Source organism: Electrophorus electricus, chromosome 6, assembly GCF_013358815.1.
Source record: "Electrophorus electricus isolate fEleEle1 chromosome 6, fEleEle1.pri, whole genome shotgun sequence".
Classification (NCBI taxonomy): Eukaryota; Metazoa; Chordata; class Actinopteri; order Gymnotiformes; family Gymnotidae; genus Electrophorus; species Electrophorus electricus.
This window is the reverse complement of record NC_049540.1, coordinates 14,851,851-14,868,298: the sequence shown is the minus strand read 5'-3', so window position 1 is coordinate 14,868,298 and position 16,448 is coordinate 14,851,851. Positions and strand designations below refer to the sequence as shown.

The 16,448-nt window shown below is 37.3% G+C and overlaps 4 protein-coding genes across 7 annotated transcripts in view; 2 read left to right on the top strand and 2 right to left on the bottom strand.

Annotated features, from left to right (window-relative positions):
• slc31a1 (solute carrier family 31 member 1) overlaps positions 1-1,858 on the top strand; it is an 8,333-nt gene extending 6,475 nt beyond the window's left edge. The window contains exons 4-5 of the mRNA XM_027002090.2: positions 1-125; positions 241-1,858. The exon at positions 1-125 is cut by the window's left edge and continues 44 nt beyond it. Of these exons, the coding sequence (XP_026857891.1) occupies positions 1-125; positions 241-442 (327 nt within the window). The 3' untranslated portion in view covers positions 443-1,858. The remainder of the gene's footprint in view (positions 126-240) is intronic.
• A 436-nt stretch (positions 1,859-2,294) lies between these two features.
• cdc26 (cell division cycle 26 homolog) lies at positions 2,295-3,808 on the bottom strand. The gene is made up of 3 exons (XM_027002091.2): positions 3,566-3,808; positions 3,170-3,301; positions 2,295-2,699 (listed from the first exon to the last, which is right to left on the bottom strand). Exons 2-3 carry the CDS (start codon positions 3,248-3,250, stop codon positions 2,517-2,519), a joined length of 264 nt encoding a protein of 87 aa, XP_026857892.1. The 5' UTR covers positions 3,251-3,301; positions 3,566-3,808; the 3' UTR covers positions 2,295-2,516.
• On the top strand, positions 2,722-10,699 carry prpf4 (PRP4 pre-mRNA processing factor 4 homolog (yeast)). Of its 4 annotated transcripts, none has more exons than XM_027002087.2 (14): positions 2,722-2,831; positions 5,307-5,500; positions 5,646-5,832; positions 5,938-6,025; positions 6,133-6,212; positions 6,364-6,457; positions 6,557-6,651; positions 6,737-6,795; positions 6,901-7,024; positions 7,153-7,242; positions 8,748-8,870; positions 9,596-9,703; positions 9,791-9,909; positions 10,052-10,699. In XM_027002087.2, the coding sequence occupies exons 2-14, from the start codon at positions 5,338-5,340 to the stop codon at positions 10,243-10,245; spliced, it is 1,524 nt and encodes a 507-aa protein (XP_026857888.1). In that variant the 5' UTR covers positions 2,722-2,831; positions 5,307-5,337; the 3' UTR covers positions 10,246-10,699. The 4 variants fall into 4 exon arrangements, with proteins under 4 accessions (XP_026857888.1, XP_026857889.1, XP_026857886.1 ...); XM_027002088.2 differs by lacking the exon at positions 2,722-2,831 and adding an exon at positions 3,513-3,533; XM_027002085.2 differs by lacking the exon at positions 2,722-2,831 and adding an exon at positions 4,718-4,883.
• A 97-nt stretch (positions 10,700-10,796) lies between these two features.
• si:ch211-202f5.2 (uncharacterized protein LOC795181 homolog) lies at positions 10,797-13,247 on the bottom strand. Its single transcript, XM_027002089.1, has 3 exons — positions 13,051-13,247; positions 12,186-12,393; positions 10,797-11,190 (listed from the first exon to the last, which is right to left on the bottom strand). Exons 1-3 carry the CDS (start codon positions 13,113-13,115, stop codon positions 10,903-10,905), a joined length of 561 nt encoding a protein of 186 aa, XP_026857890.1. The 5' UTR covers positions 13,116-13,247; the 3' UTR covers positions 10,797-10,902.
• Between the last annotated feature and the right edge of the window lie 3,201 nt (positions 13,248-16,448).

Genomic DNA, 16,448 nt, shown 5'->3' with positions numbered 1-16,448 from the left:
TATGAGGGACTAAAAATTGGTCGAGAGGTCCTGCTGAGGCGGAACCAAGTTAATGTGCGCTACAACTCCATGCCAGTGCCTGGTGCTGATGGCACTGTACTCATGGAGACCCATAAAACAGTAGGGTAAGTTGAGAGAGTGGTCTCAGTGCTCAGCAAGTAAATGATTGGGGGGGGTTGTATTCTTCCAGGTTTTTCTTTTAAGTTTAAGTTTTACATGTTTTTTTCTCCACTTTCTCAGTCAGCGGATACTGAGCCTGGCACACTTGTTCCAAACGATACTGCACATCATCCAGGTGGTGGTCAGCTACTTCCTCATGCTGGTGTTCATGACCTACAATGGCTACCTGTGCATCGCTGTGGCAGCAGGGGCTGGTGTCGGCTACTTCTTGTTCAGCTGGAAGAAGGCAGTTGTGGTGGACATTACAGAACACTGTCATTAAGCCTCTTATTGGCCACGTCCTCTCTCTTCCCTCAGTTGCATGCACGTGTCATTTAAATTAATGAAAAACCTTATACACACCTTGCACTTTAATTGGAACATATATTGTCTGCCAAAGCTGTGTCAAGACTATATATAATTTATGCCCCAGAGTGCTGACAGATCCCTTCAGTCAACGGGAACTGTTATTTTAAAGTGTTTTTTCTGCTTTGAATGTTTTAAATAATTTTATTCAGGACCCAAACTCTCGTGGCCCCCTAAAGTTCACATCACCATTGTTTCCTTTTATCATTCCCGATCTTGTTACATTTCCACACCATTCCTCTGTAGTGTGAGTAGTGTCTGCGTAGCCATACAGTCTACCTCTTAGCCACACTATAGGAAAGGTCATGGCTATCATTTGTTCAGATCACTATGTAATCTGATCTACTATTCACAATCAGCAAGCCCTTGATTATTATCATTTGTCGTGGTGAGGGTGCTTTGGGAATAGCCTTGTTAAACCATTTGCCTTATAGTGAGGACAGGCTGAAAGGGTCGCAGTAGTGATGGCTCCTAGAGGGTGTGTTGAATATGGTTATGGTTCCTGATTATAAATGATGAATGGGATGAGGAAGGGCCTATGCTGTAGTCCAGCTCTAACTGGAAATGAAAACCATTTTGATTTGTAGACACAGAATTGCAGAAACTTATTTTAATAATGGTAATCAGTGATGGCACTACTGTTTAGACAGAACACTGCACTACAGTGCTGAATCAGGCTTTCACTCCGGCTTATGTAGTGCACTGTTTGCATGTATACACGAGTGTGCTAGAGAGAGGATTTCATCTGCTAGGTTTGGCACTCAGTTTACAGATCTGAAGCTGTAGTTTGCTCCGTATGGAGTTTTTTAAAGTAAATACAGGAAATGCTAAAATGAACTATATATCTTATGCCAGTGTCTCTCTTAAGATTCTTTTTTTATAATTTGTAACATTCTGCTGTAAACTTCACAACAAACGGCACTATTTTTGCAATCTGTGGATAACACCCATTTTAGTGTCTCACATCTTTTAGGTTTTATTAAGACAAGATTGTGAGGTAGATTGTTTTGCCCCCCCCATGTCCTCACAGTATCTTAGTCAAGATAAGTGACTGCTCAGTGCATTCCTTGCAGCAAAAACTGGTAGCTCCTAATTTCAACTGTTCTTTGATAAATGGAATGTGCCTTTTTCATGCTGGACCTGACTACAATGCAAGTGCCCAACTAGCTGCCAGGCTGCATTGTCAATCAGAAAAGGTCATAATCAAAAACATTTTATAGGCAACAGGCACTTGGACCAGAAAGTTACGTTCCCCACTGAATAACTGTTCCGTATAGACTAATTTTCATTTAAATGTTAATTCTTTTTTTGTAATTTCTTGAGATGAAGTACACAATGTTTATTAGCTGCCAGAATAGCATTTGTGAATGGGTTAAAATTATTTTTCTGTAATACTGATAACACTTTGACAGCCAATAGATTGAACATCATTGTGCGTAGACTTTATAATTTAGTCTGTGTACCTGAGCCATGAAAGTGCTGAAACAGGCTGATCAAAACCTGCAGGAATCTGGCTTCAAATCATGTAGCATTTTTGTGAAAATTTTAAGGACTTTTTACAGTTCAGTCATGTTTATATAGTTTGACATATCCAGTGTTCCTGTCGATTAAGAAAATAATACTGAAATGTAATTAAAGTGGAACTGATGTGAAATTCGATTACCTTGATCTTTACATGAACAGAAAAGGTGGACAGATCAGTACTATAACCTGATATTATCTATTGATGAACACTTAAAAAAAAAAAATATAAGTTGAAACCTCATTGCTCGCTGCTTGTGTTGGAACTTTTTAATAATTTAAGAGAAGAAAGATTAATAAGGTTCTTATATCTCCAACCATTGAACTCAATACAAAAATATGCATGGTGACCAGTATGCCTTGCAAATCCTTACAACATGGAGTGGCATCGGTTTAGCCCACAACAAATAGGCTCTTTAGAACTTCATGCTCAAAACATCACAGTAACTTTTATAATATTCATTTGTTGCTCAAAACTGAAGGTTTCCAAATAAAGATGGTAGTGTATTTGGCTTTGGGTGAGGCTTGTATCCAATTCGCTCATGGATCATTTGCTCTCTGGTCTTCCCTTCACCACCCCCTGAAGCACCACTTATCTCACTTGATGCTGGAACACCAACTACATCCACCTCATCTCGCTGTTTCTTTCGACTCTGTAAAAAGCAATATAAAGTAATATTTTGAATATAAGGATAACGTAATTAAGATAGAATATCAGAAAAATAGAACCCCGTTCCTTTAGGTCATGTGTTGGAGACCACCATGGCCCTAGAGACAACTTTCAGGTACGTTTTACGATCTTAACTGTCGTGAACTCCCACATAGCACATTGACGATTTTGTGACAATGTCTTGTGCTTTTATTGTACACGTTTGAAACTGTCATTTTTCAAAAACTACGGCTTTTATGACGCTCAAAGTCAGTAATCGATTTACTTGCAAGTTTGGAAATGGAAACGCTGTTGAATTTATAAACATGCATACATAAATACCGAGAAATCAAATTTCAGGGAGTAACTGCTGTGTATATAGCTATATGGTTACACATATACAAATATGTATTTGTATAGACGGAGACGGAGGTACTAGTTAAGTAGTTACATAAACTTAGCTAGTTCACCTACCTCAAGTTCTTTCTTCACACTCTCGAACTCCTCCGTATCATCCAGCTTTAGCTCCAGCCGTGTTGGTTTTCGGCGAAGCATCTTTTTTTTTTATTTGATAAGAAATGTATCAAGGGAAACTAGCTAGGTTAACTGAAATACACAAGAAGACAGTGTAAGAATTTTCTGTGTTAGCTAGCGTTAGCTGCAATAATCAACATTTAGCTATATTAGCTAGCCACATTTGTAAGATGCAACTTTCAAGTCAGTGTTGCTAGCTAGTTATGTAACTTTCAGCAAACAAAATGCCATTTAAAAATATTCCAACTCTTGCGTGTGTGATAACCCTAACTTTATTGTTTCAACATGGGAAAATTGGTAGATGGTATGTATGCTAACGTCTAGCTTGCGACCCACCTGCAGAGCTAGCTAACCTAGGTTAGTTAGGTTAGCATGGCTATGTAGACCATAAAATGACGAAATGAGTTTGAACTTGTTACTTGAAGGAAATTCTATAGCATAAATATCAATATTTTAGAAGTATACAAAGCTGTAGTACAGAACAAATTAACTGTAACTGGGGAAAATTGACCTAATTTTACTAACTCGCGAAATCTGCCTAGCGAGGTTTGCGCGTTACCACCGGAAGTGGTATTTTAAAAATAAAGATTATCAATAAAAAAACAAACATAATAATAATAATAATAATAATAATAATAATAATAATAATAGAAAACAAGTCCGCTGTTAAGTCTAAATTTGTTAACTGCCCAAAGTCGTGCCACGTTTAAGTGCCTAAATTAATATCAATATATTGTTATCAACATAAAACTGAAGTTGCAGGGGTTTTTGACAGGTTTGAAGTGGTCTGCCACCTGAAAATATCCGACTAACAGTGGTCAGTGATGTGCCAGAATATGGCTAACAGATTCCGTTTTGGTATAAATCATCATGTACCCTGTGATTTGTCTCTATCTGTTCATAAGAACATTCTGTTCTTATTTCTTGTGTACTTGAAGTGTATAAAATATAAACCAGTAGGTATTATTGCTAGCTCTTCATTTTGGCTTTTTGTTAGTTTTTCACCCTAGCTATAAATATGCTACAGTTGTTTTACAATTATTTGACTGGTTACAAGTAGCTTACCAAATAGCTACTGTATAATTTGCTTCTTTATATGAGCTGTCCAGATTTTTAGTATATTTCCCACATTTGTCAACTACAGGTTTCACGCAGCATTGTTAGCCAAAATAACAGTATTTTAGACTGCAGTGTTTTAAAAACAATGAAATAGAAACGAGAATAGAATAGAGCTCCAAAGTATACTGTTATTGACCATTGATTCTTACAATTAAAACTTGAGGGTCTTGTTAGTCAAATTTGGTAGAAGGAAGTTCATTAAATCAAACAATCCCAGTTTGGTTCAAGCTATAATATCACAACAGTGACTATGATTTAACACTGATGATTTGACAGCATGAATGGGATATCAACATAAGTTCTAGTCACGCTAGATGTCACTGTAACAAAATAATTCCTTTTGTAAAGTCTGACTATTTCCGGTGCGCAGTATACCCAGAGAGCTTCGTCGAGCATTGTACTTAAAATAGCTACCTAACTATCTCGGATGATGGGTTTATAACCGTTAAACTGAGCTGTCTAGCTTGTTAGTACTGTCAATATCTTAAAGACTACTTATTCTAAATATTTTTTCAAGTGGCTTGAGCTGGAGGAGGTGTGGTAAGAATGTTACATGACCAATAATTAACTTTCACTCAATTTCGTTAAGTTAGCTAAGATAGCTAGCTTGTTACTTTAGCTAGTTGGCTAGGTTAGCTATTTGCTTTCTATCTGGTATTCCCGATTCTGGATGTCTGCTAGCTAATTTTCTTTCCTTGTCTACTTATCATGAAGGTTAGCCAATTTTGAGCAATGATAGCTGCTTAAAATATTTCTTAAGTATATGGTTTAAATCGTGCTGTTGGGTTAGTTGCCTTCCAAAAATATTTACTTTGGAAATTTTGGAAACGACATGATCGGATGCTTTTTTTTCCCCTTTTTTTTTTTTTTTTTTTTGCAGTCATAGCTAATTAACTTCAAGTTTCATGTGCAACTCTACAGACTTTCTAGAAACCGTCATCTCTTTTACTTCAAACAGGTTGTACTGACTTCACAGAGAAACATTTAACATGTCGGATGAAGAAGAAGCGCCAGCGGTGAAAAAGGCTCGGATCTTCTATGGAAGCATCGAAGAAAAGGAGAAAGAACGTCTTGGTCGTGAGGGAGCCACCTCCTCTGTGAAAGATGCTATTAAGGCTGGAATTGAGGCTGGCAATATTAACATTTCCAGTGGTAAGTACTCTACTAAGTTACTAAGATGATAGTGAATAAATAAGGAATACATTTGTTTCGAGTGGAATGCTGAATTGCTGATGGATGCTTTTTTTGTGAACTGTACAGTGTGATCATAGGACCTTATCTCTTTTTATGTTTCAAGGTGAGTCCCTGGAGCTAGAGGACCGTGTAAGTGAGCGTCAGGCTGAGGTGCTGGCCGAATTTGAGCGTAGAAAAAGAGCTCGACAAATCACAGTCTCTACTGATGATGCTGAAGTCAAAGCCTGCCTGCGTGCTCTGGGAGAGCCAATCTCACTGTTCGGTGAAGGCCCCGCTGAAAGACGAGAGAGGTGAGTACATAATACCCCAGTCTACTGTGTAGTCATCAGAAAAGCCTTGATTTTACAAGCTTTACTGTATTTTTCAAACTAATCCATTAATGTGGTTCTTTATAGATTGAGGAATATCTTGTCAGTAGTAGGGCCTGATGCCTTGAAGAAATCCAAGAAAGATGAAGACAAAGCAAAGCGTTCCCAAGATGATGTATGCAAACCAATTTCTTTGTCATCAGTTACATTGTATTAAGAGCTGTAACTTTTAAAGGAATCTCAACAATCTAGTTTTATTAAAGAAGCCTGTTTTTGTGTCAGTCTCAGCAAACATGGTACCATGAGGGCCCTGACACTCTAAAAGAGGCACGTCTCTGGCTAGCTAAATATTCATTGCCCAGGTAAGCATAGTGCAAGAGTGAAAAAAAGCTGGTTTGTTTTATTTTAAATTTTATTTTAAAATGAGAACAAATACATCTCATGAAAGCATTGGTCTGTTTGTATTTGTTTTATTAGTAAAATGGGTCCAATTTGTTCCTTGTACTGTGTTAGAGCCGTGATGAGGTTAGATGCTGCACGTGCTCAGAAAGAGGTTCCAGAATCAACACGCACCATAAGGCAGCAAGAGCTTCACAAGTCTCTCAGGGTAAACTAATATTGCTATACTGAGGAAAAGCAACACTTGTGCAGTATCTGATCACTGCTGTAGTTTTTAAACTAAGGCAATTTCTGCATTGCTTCTCAGAACTTGAATAACTTCTGCAGTCAGATTGGAGATGATCGTCCGATATCCTACTGCCAGTTCAGCCCTAACTCCAAACTCCTAGTGACTGCTTCATGGTGTGTTTTTTGTCTTTTTCTTCTCTTTTTTCCCCCCCTTGCAATGCAGTGGTATGTTTAACCTTTATACTTTTGCCTACTTCAGGAGTGGGCTGTGCAAACTCTGGAATGTCCCAGATTGTAGCCTTGTCCGCACATTAAGGGGTAAATGTAGACTTTTTTACTTATGGTCAATAAACGTAATAATTTAGTAGTCTAAAAATGTTAAAGGTGTTCTGGGAAAGTTCATTTTAATATCCTTACTTATAGGTCACAATACTAATGTTGGAGCAATTAGTTTCCATCCACAAGCCACTCTTACTCTTGAGGAGACAGATGTCAACATGGCCTCTTGTGCTGCAGATGGATCTGTTAAACTGTGGAGTTTAGATAGGTTTGTGTTTGTTTGCACATTTGTTTGTGACTGATTGATTGTAGTTGAGCCTGTGGTTTAGATTAAGTACTTGCAGTTAATCTGTGACTTGAATACATTACTACAAATTCAAACTCCTTTCTCTCTAGTGATGAGCCTGTCGCAGACATTGAGGGTCACTCCATGAGGGTGGCTCGGGTTGCATGGCACCCTTCTGGTCGCTTTCTGGGTACAACTTGGTGAGTAAATATAACAAATTTGATTATTTGGTTGACCTAAAATAGCATGACAAATCAAAGGACAAACCTAAATATGAGTAGAGCAACATACCCAGTGGCAGTGCTTCCAGGCTGGTGTGCAGTGTAGCACTTTTATGTAAAAAGATTTATGTAGCACTTTTTACAACTGCCATTGCCACAAAGCAGCTTTATAGATTTCTGGTTCCAAGGCCTCAGTGAACAAACCGAAGGCGACGGTGGCAAGGAAAAAACTCCCTAAGAGCATGATGAAGAAACCTTGAGGGGAACCAAGACTGAAAAGGGGGAGAGATAGCAAGGCAAGAACAACTAGAAGAAATTGAAACAGTTTGTCATTTGGGCCATGGATGCCAGGAGTTTGTCATGGACTGCAAAACTGATCGGTGTTTTAATAGGAAGAGTGACTAAAGAGACATATGCATTTGCATATGGGAAAGACATCAGTAAATAGAGTTGGGAATTGTGGTGTAAAATGCATTCAAAAACACTGATGCTTGTGCATTAGTGTGATTATATATAAGGAAAACTTGATCAACTGTTCTTCAGGCAACAGAATTTTAATGCAGGTTATGATGGGACTGACAATTAAAAACAGTCAATCAACTACATGTTAGGGTTGCAGTGCATAAACCTTCATTACAAAGCAAACTGCATATTTGAGAGCATAGGCAGTAATCTCTCACAATGTTCCATCTCACAACAAAAAAGTAGCTACTAAAAAATTTACTACTTTGTTTAATGCCAAGATACTCATTGGATGGTGAACGATGCAATGCTAGACCCCTGTTGCTGATCAGTCATGTAGTCTGCAAACTACAACTTCTCGAAGTTGTATAGTGTGAACAGTACAGCAATCTGACTTTGAAAGTCATATAGTGTATCTGTGGCATAAGCTGTCTAATCGAATATTTTCACATTTACCTTTTATATAAAATCTTTGTTACTCCATAACTACACTGCTCCTGTATAGATTTTTAAAAAGATGTCAGCGAATGATGTCCCTGTGCCTGATGACAGTCGGAATGGTTTTGTTAATATATTTTTAATGTATTCCCATTAATTCTTGGGGATATCTCTTTGTAGTTACTGAAAAAATTGCTACTTTATGTAAGTTCTCCAAATCATGGCAATGGGATGTTTTACACATTTTACCTTTTGAACAGAAACTCCAGTTTGTTACTCAATTACTGTCTTGATAGGAGTGGTCTCTTCTATGATGAAAAGGAATTACCCCATTCACAGGGCATGAGGGGTACTAAATGGTTTGATGAGTATGAAAATTATGTAAATCATATGCTGTGGTCTTTAGTCACCAGATCTCAACATCTATGGAAGATTTTGGAACGCCACTGCTCTTCACCATTGTCAGATCGTCACACACCCCTCCAGACATGTACAGTCTATGCAGAGGTGCAATGAAGCGCTTCTGGAGGCTCAGAGTGGCCCAACACTTTACTAACACTGTATTATTTTTCTGTCTCTCTTAGTTATGACAACTCATGGCGACTGTGGGATCTTGAGGTCCAAGAGGAAATTCTTCATCAGGAAGGCCACAGTAAAGGTGTCCATGATTTGCATTTTCATCCTGATGGGTCCTTAGCAGGAACTGGGTGAGTCCCTAATACTGAGCACTGGTGCACTCCATTTCTTTGTCTTTACAGAAAAATATCCAATACTAATAATACTGGAGGACAGAAATAAGGGGATTATGTTTGTTATTTTATAATTTTCACAAAAACAATGAATTGACATTTTAAACAATTTTGATAATTGGATTAATGAATAGTTAAGTATCAGCACTTTCACCTTTGACCAGAAAACAATGGGGAAGATATAATTTAATTAAAGGCACACCGATATGATACCCATGGTCCTAATTGTCTCTGACATTCAGCAGATAGGTCAATTTGAGTTTGAGGCTCCATAGCCGATAGTCATATATGAACAGATGAAAAAAAAACATTTATTTCGAAAACCAAAAACAGTTATCAGGCATAGTACAGTTGCTATCTCAACACCCACATCAATGTCACTAGAATATCAGTGTCACTTCTGTGTTTTTCATCTAAATATTTGATCTACAGTAGTCAGGTTGTCCAAACCAGGTCAGTGTTGGAACCGGGCAGAGGGTGTTCTGATGAATTAGCCGACGCATGCAGCAGATTGTTATTGGTCACTTATAATATGCATCTATGAAATGTTCTTCATAAATTTGCTATTGAGTGTAGGTGGAAGATTAGTTGTTTCTAATGAAGCGGCTGATATGTGTAAACTATATATCCAAGAACTTGTGTAAAGCTAAGCCTTTGTATTTCTCAATCACTTTTATCTCTAGTGGCCTGGACTCTTTTGGTCGCATATGGGACCTGAGGACTGGTCGCTGTGTCATGTTCTTGGAGGGCCACCTTAAAGAGATATATGGAATCAATTTCTCCCCAAATGGGTAAAACACTCAAAAATACAAAAAAAGAAAATTAGTTTTTAAAGATGTCCATAGTGATTTAATAATGTCAGAATGTGTATTATCTAGTTATCATGTGGCCACGGGGAGCGGTGACAACACATGTAAAGTGTGGGACTTGAGGAAGAGGACATGCATATACACAATCCCTGCTCATCAGAATCTGCTGTCCTCAGTCAAGTTCCAGCGTAAGTGCAAGCTCAGGAAAAACGCAGCAGTAGTAAATGATGCTCACTTACTCTTAAAAATCCTGCTAGCTTTAGATAATTATTAATGTTCCAAATAACATGGGGTATTTTTTGCATTTTATCCTATCTCTTTATCCTTCAGCTACGGATGGTCATTTCTTGCTCACTGGTGCGTATGACAATACAGCTAAAGTGTGGACCCACCCTGGCTGGTCTCCTCTCAAGACTCTGGCAGGGCATGAGGGCAAGGTGATGGGACTGGATCTGTCCCCTGATGGACAACTAATTGCCACCTGTTCCTATGACCGCACCTTCAAACTCTGGGTGTCTGAGTGAAAAACATGGAGCTATAATGGAGTGTTTCTATTTTTTTATCTTCATTGTTGGATTGGATCTTTTTAAAGATTTATTTCTTGTTTATTTGTTTTTCTTTTGGCAAAACAAGTGCTGTTCACACTTTTATAAGATTTATTCAGGTATCTTTTTCATTGACCTTGTTTTGCTTTTATTAAAACATTAAGACAGGAGGCATTCACTCTTATTTTGTCTGTGTTATCATGTTATAAAAGTATTGAATTTCCGTCATATATGATGTCCCAAACAATTGGGAAAATCAATGAGAACAGTGAAAATAGAATTTCTGTGATGAGTACATTGTCTGTGGAAGCATTGTATATTCATTGATTTTTGTCCTTGTCCTAGTCAGGTCATGTTTAGAGCCTATAGTCTTGAGTTTTGTTTGTCATATTTTCATTGAAATCTAAACATATTAAAGGTTATGTTTATTTCATCTTCCTGTGTTTTTTCCAAATATGTAATATGTTGGAAGATTTAACAGCACTTTTGCTTCATATTGTGTGACATTTGTGATCTTAGGAGGTCATACACAATTACTGCCCAGTCACGATATCAAGAATGTACTTTTTCATGTTTTTCAGACTTTAGTTGATTAAACAGGAAAGGTCAGTGGGTACAGAGTGCAATACATGCGTTTTAGTGGATCCACCAACAGCAGCAGAGCAAGCACTGTCTACAGCAGGGGATTCTATGGAAACGGCGCTCTACCAGTGTCACATTGGCCCAGGCAGAAGGAGGTTGATCTGTGTTTGGCTGCTTCACAAATGTGGGCTTAATCTCTAGTGTTGCTTTCTGGGTGCTGCTTCGCTGGTTCTCCACATCTGCTTTTACACCCAGAAATGCAGCCAGGTCCAGGTCCAGCCCAATGGCGCCCCCATGAGGTAAGGGGGTATTTTGCCGGCACTGTGGACAAGGGATCCACAACTGGAGTGGAAAGACCAGACAGTAACCCTTTTAAAAATATACCCTCCAAATTTCTCTAATGGTTTAGCATTCTTTAATACATTGTCTTTTGGCCTTTAAGAATTACTTGGAGCTGTTCTGCTGTTGTCATCCAAATTTTGCCAGATAAAATTAACAAATGTTTACTATGGTCATCAGTGTGAGCAAATGATATAATTTATATTTTTGGTGTGAAATGATTTTTAAATATTACAAATGTGTCAATTATTGATGTCTCTGATTTTAGAACATTCACTTTTACAAACAAGCTTCATAGAAACCATGTAACACATTACTTGATGTAGCATATCACCATCTAAGGATTCATTTACTCTCTAGCTCACCCTACAGATTTTCAATGGGATCAGCTGACCTTCAGGACCATGAGCATAAGCAACTTCTTATAACTTCCTGCTGTTTTAAATGGCTTAATTAGTACCAAGTATAGACCAGTAGCCAAGAACCATTTGTCTAACTTAATTTGTTATTGGATATTCCTCACATTGCAAGACAGTAAAGACAGTAAAGGCTTGTGGAATATATATAGTTTTGACTTATGTGTTCCATTCAGGACAAAAAAAAACCCTGAATAAATCTAAATGGAAAATTAAATCAGTAGGTGTTCTAAACCCTGTAACACATTTAGTATTTTTTGTATTTTTAGTATTGTGTTAGTAATTTTTAGTATTTTAGTGTTTTACATAATTTTTAGAACAAATTTACTTGAACAGAAGAAACTGAAATAAAGTTTGAGTATAATTATAAGAAATTAAAGTAAATTTTGAGTATAAGCTTGGGCTGGACTTTGGATTTAGAGTAAGATACTCAAATGAGACAGATCATGTCAGTCCCTTTTATAGTGCCGTGGTCACTTTTGCTTTTCCTTGAATACTGAAATATAATAGTTCTGGCAAAAAATATAGTAGTTTTGGGGTAAATATAATAATTCTGGGATAAATGTGCTGTTGTGGCCCCACCTGCTCATTGATGAGTGTGTCCAGTCGCCTCAGGCAGGCCTGACAGAACGTATGGCCACAGTAGAGTTTCCGTGGGAGCCTCTCTCCCAGATTGTAGGCATTGTAACAGATAATGCAGTCCAGCTTTCGACTGTCCCTGGAGGGCTGGGCTGTCACCTCCTCTTCAGCTGAAGGCTCTGACACTGGGATCTCATCTTCTGTCATCCTTCTGAAAGAATACCTTTCATTTACCTAGGTGGATTTGATGGAGTTACCACTGAAAGCCCATCTAAAAGCCATTATTTAATATGTTGAAATTCCTTATTGTAATATCTTGAAATAAGTTTACTACTAGGTAGTCTGTATTAGTGAATTAGTGATGAAGCAGTCTGCATAGTATTATATCATACACTATTAATGGATTTAGGGTGGAATGCTCCATTAGTTCAGTTAAAGATAGACCCATTTTCGATTAAATATTAATGGTAAATCTAAGCAAAATTCTCAAATCACAAATATATGACTAGTACAAATAATGAACAAAAAACACTTTTGGCATTGTTGCAATAGTGTACTTTTATCCTGTCCTGTCAAATGATAATCATATATTTGGACTAAACAAGATCCTGTAAGATAAATCCATAGTGTCTGTCACTAAATGATCTGATGTAGTGAGGAGATACAGGAGAGAACATTTTTAATGGCACTGGATGTTAAGATATTATTCTAATATGCCCTATTTCTTCATAATTCACTTTGTTAACAATGTCAGTTACTGACAGTTATTGTGTTCTTACTGTACCACCCCTAATTTCTTTATGCTCGTAAACTGAATTATTCAGGGATACTGAAATGAACTTTGAACAGACATATGTTTTTGCCTTACCTCTCAGAAGTGTTGGTAGTTCTTTGTAATTTTAGTGATGACAATCCTGCCATGGAGCCATCCATGTCAGCTCAGACAGCTGGACAATGTGGACTGTAGTAACTTAATTTCTTCAAAGTTTTCAATCATGTTCTTTGCCAGCTTGATTAGCAGCTATCCACACTATCCACACAGTCACTTGTACTCAGAGCACAGGTTCTGCCTTTCCTCTGCTACTTTCCAAACCACAACACTATCTTGAGTAGAGAACAAACACTGTGTGCTTTTCCAGCCTTTAATATTTAAAGCCTGGCTGTTGCTCTGTGCGCGCACGCACACACACACACACACACAGAAGTTTGCACTAGAGGTTGTTTGCTATTGTTTGGAGTCAGTGGTACTATTTTCACTACCCCCTATATAAAGGTTTTTTGGGTTTTTATTTATTTATTTATTTATTTATTACCATTTTACCAGATCTTTTCTTTGTGTTTATGTTTGGTGAAAGGGCTCCTCTCACAGTGAAGCTTGTCTATAATTCCCACTTAATATGTCCCAATCAGTATTCTTCTCTTTGTGTTTATGTTTGGTGAAAGGGCTCCTCTCACAGTGAAGCTTGTCTATAATTCCCACTTATGTGTCCCAATCAGTATTGTTAAGAAAAGACCCAAGTATCTTAATATCGCCTGGTAAAACACATTCCTACTGTCTAATGTATTAGTTCACTATCTTAAGCAAGTGAAAAGTAAGACCATCTTAGATTACAACAGTGAAGGGGCTGTAGATGGTGTTAACATGACTATTTACTGCTCTGAGGTCACATTTAATATTTTTGTCATTCTGCTTGAAACTCTAAAATATAACCTATGTATGTATGGAGATCTGATTTCAGATCAGCTTGCTATGGGAGGACAGCACAAGATGAAAGACGTATTAACTTACAGCTACCACAACAGATGCCCTGAAACCTGATCTTAGCCACCCAAAAACTGTCATGAGTGTGGACCTGCCAAATAGAAACAGAGGCCTTTATCACCCCTCCAGTGAGGATATGGTATGTCCCTCACAGCATAGATCAGACTAAAAATGTGTAGTAGGTGAGGGGATGCATGTATGTCACTGCAACTGATGCAATTTAGCTTTTCAAAGTTTAGCATAATTTTGGGATTAGTGTCAATAATTTATCTGTTTTATGTCTCAGTGTTTCTATATGGTGTGTGTGTTTGCATGTATGGTTGCATGGTTGTACTATTATGTACTGTTAGCCTAGAGTCATAGGTTTGAAAAATTAAATATGGAAAACAGTGTTTCTCAGATTATTTTATTTCCATTTCTCTATTTCAAATGTTTTAAGTAATTTCACAATATATGTTTATGTGGATAAATATAAAAAGTAGTTTGTTCTTTTTGTAGTGGCCCATGAAGGTTTTGAAACACTAGATGGCAGCAGACATAACATATGTGATGATATGTAGTGATGAAGTTATTGTGAATGGTATTTGGAAAATCCCAGGAATTTTAAGGAATATTCTTGCATAAACTCTTTAAATTAGCTTGCCTTATTATTGCCATGTAATGAGGCAAGCAATGAACTGTAAAAACTACCATTATATTTGGATTTATGACAGAATCTGGGCTTTCCATTGGCTGTTTAGTTCCATCCAGAATGCTCATTCACATCTCTTTTAACAAGTGCACCATTAGTCAAGTATGTCTATAGTAGGTCTGTATCCTCAAATATGAATGTGTATGCATGTTTTTATTATTTTAATTTCACATACCCTGCTGCTTTTGTCACTATAAGGATAGCAAATGGATGAGAACAGAAATTTGTAACTCCTTCAATATGTCCATATGTGCATAATTATTTACAAGACGAATAAAGTGTCACTACAAATACAATAGTTATTGTTGTTTCTTAAGTCCCTTTCCTACCTTGTTCTCCTTAATATTATTTACTAAAGTACAAATTCAATTTGATGGAATGACTGGAGTCCAGTAACCTGTGAACTTTAAATTGCTTCTTTTCAAAGTGATCTGACTTTGAAAAAGTAACAGGTGTGAGCTGAAAACATTTAATATTAATTTATGCTGCAAAGGCGCACTTGTAAATACTGTTATACAGACACTTATGAATACAACTGATACATATGCAATTTTATATACATACACAAAATATCTAGACATAAAACAACTCATTCGTGAAACAAGCCACTGGAAACACAACACCTACATAGAAAACATGAGCAGTTACTATCAGTGAAATAACTTCCAAGTTCAGAGAATGGACTGGTAAAAGATGGTAGCCTGTAGGCTGGCACAGTTATGGAGTAGTTGGGCCTAATCAATAAATTATCATGTAAGTGTGCAGTCCCTTAGCCTCCCTTTCAAGGTTACAGTGTATACAACATAAAAGATTTCACTTATAAACTAGTTTCTTAGTTTCTGTGAATGATTCTCTCTTGATTTCCTTCCATACACATGAGTAGTATCAGTGGCTTTACTGTTTGGTATAAACCTGTGCCTACATCAAGTGGTGTCATTTTATTTTTTTATGAAAACCACTTACATGTGAATGAACTCTGATTCTGTGTGAAACAGAGAATGAGACACAAAGAGGACAAGAGAAGCCTCATATGGAATGCAGCTTGTCTTCTTGTTTCAGTCATGTAAGTGTGGTTCAAATATGTCTTAACAGCCTGGCAGATGTGTCAATGACAGACTGCTGGTAAAGAGTCCCACCACAAAAACTGAAAGGGTGTCCACTGCCTTAGCAAGCATGATGTGACTAATGTGAAGTGTAGAATTTCCTTACAAATACATACTTTTATTACTTATCACTATTTCTTATTTTCAATAAGTTGATGATTATAGATTTCAAAAGATAACAGTGAAAAGATCAAGAAAATGTTTCTTTTATGCTATCCATTTATGCTATCTAGTAGTATACACACACACACACACACACACACACACACACACACACACACACACACTTTGACCATTCAGCTGTAGCACTTAACCTCTCATTGTTCTTTACCACTTCCATTTGCCCATGTTGCTGTTGCCATGACTGCCTTTGATTTGAAGGGCCTCTCCAGATCTTTTAAGTCTGTGTGCCTTTCCATCAGGAAAAAAGTACATATCTACACAGAAGGAATAGGTAACCCAGTTTCAGCCTCATTACAGTTCTGTTAAGATCATCCAGGATCTTTGTACTGTGCATGTGTGTTGAAATGGAGGCTTAGGTAAGGCCAGTTCTACCTGTCATTCTCTCACAGAGATATTTAGACAAACCTCTCTAGACTAACACTGCATAATACAGCATTCAGTAAACATAGTGCTAACTGCAGTCACACTTAGTGCCATAATATATCAAAGCTTTACAAGAATGTGTTAGAACCGGTATGTGTGCATTC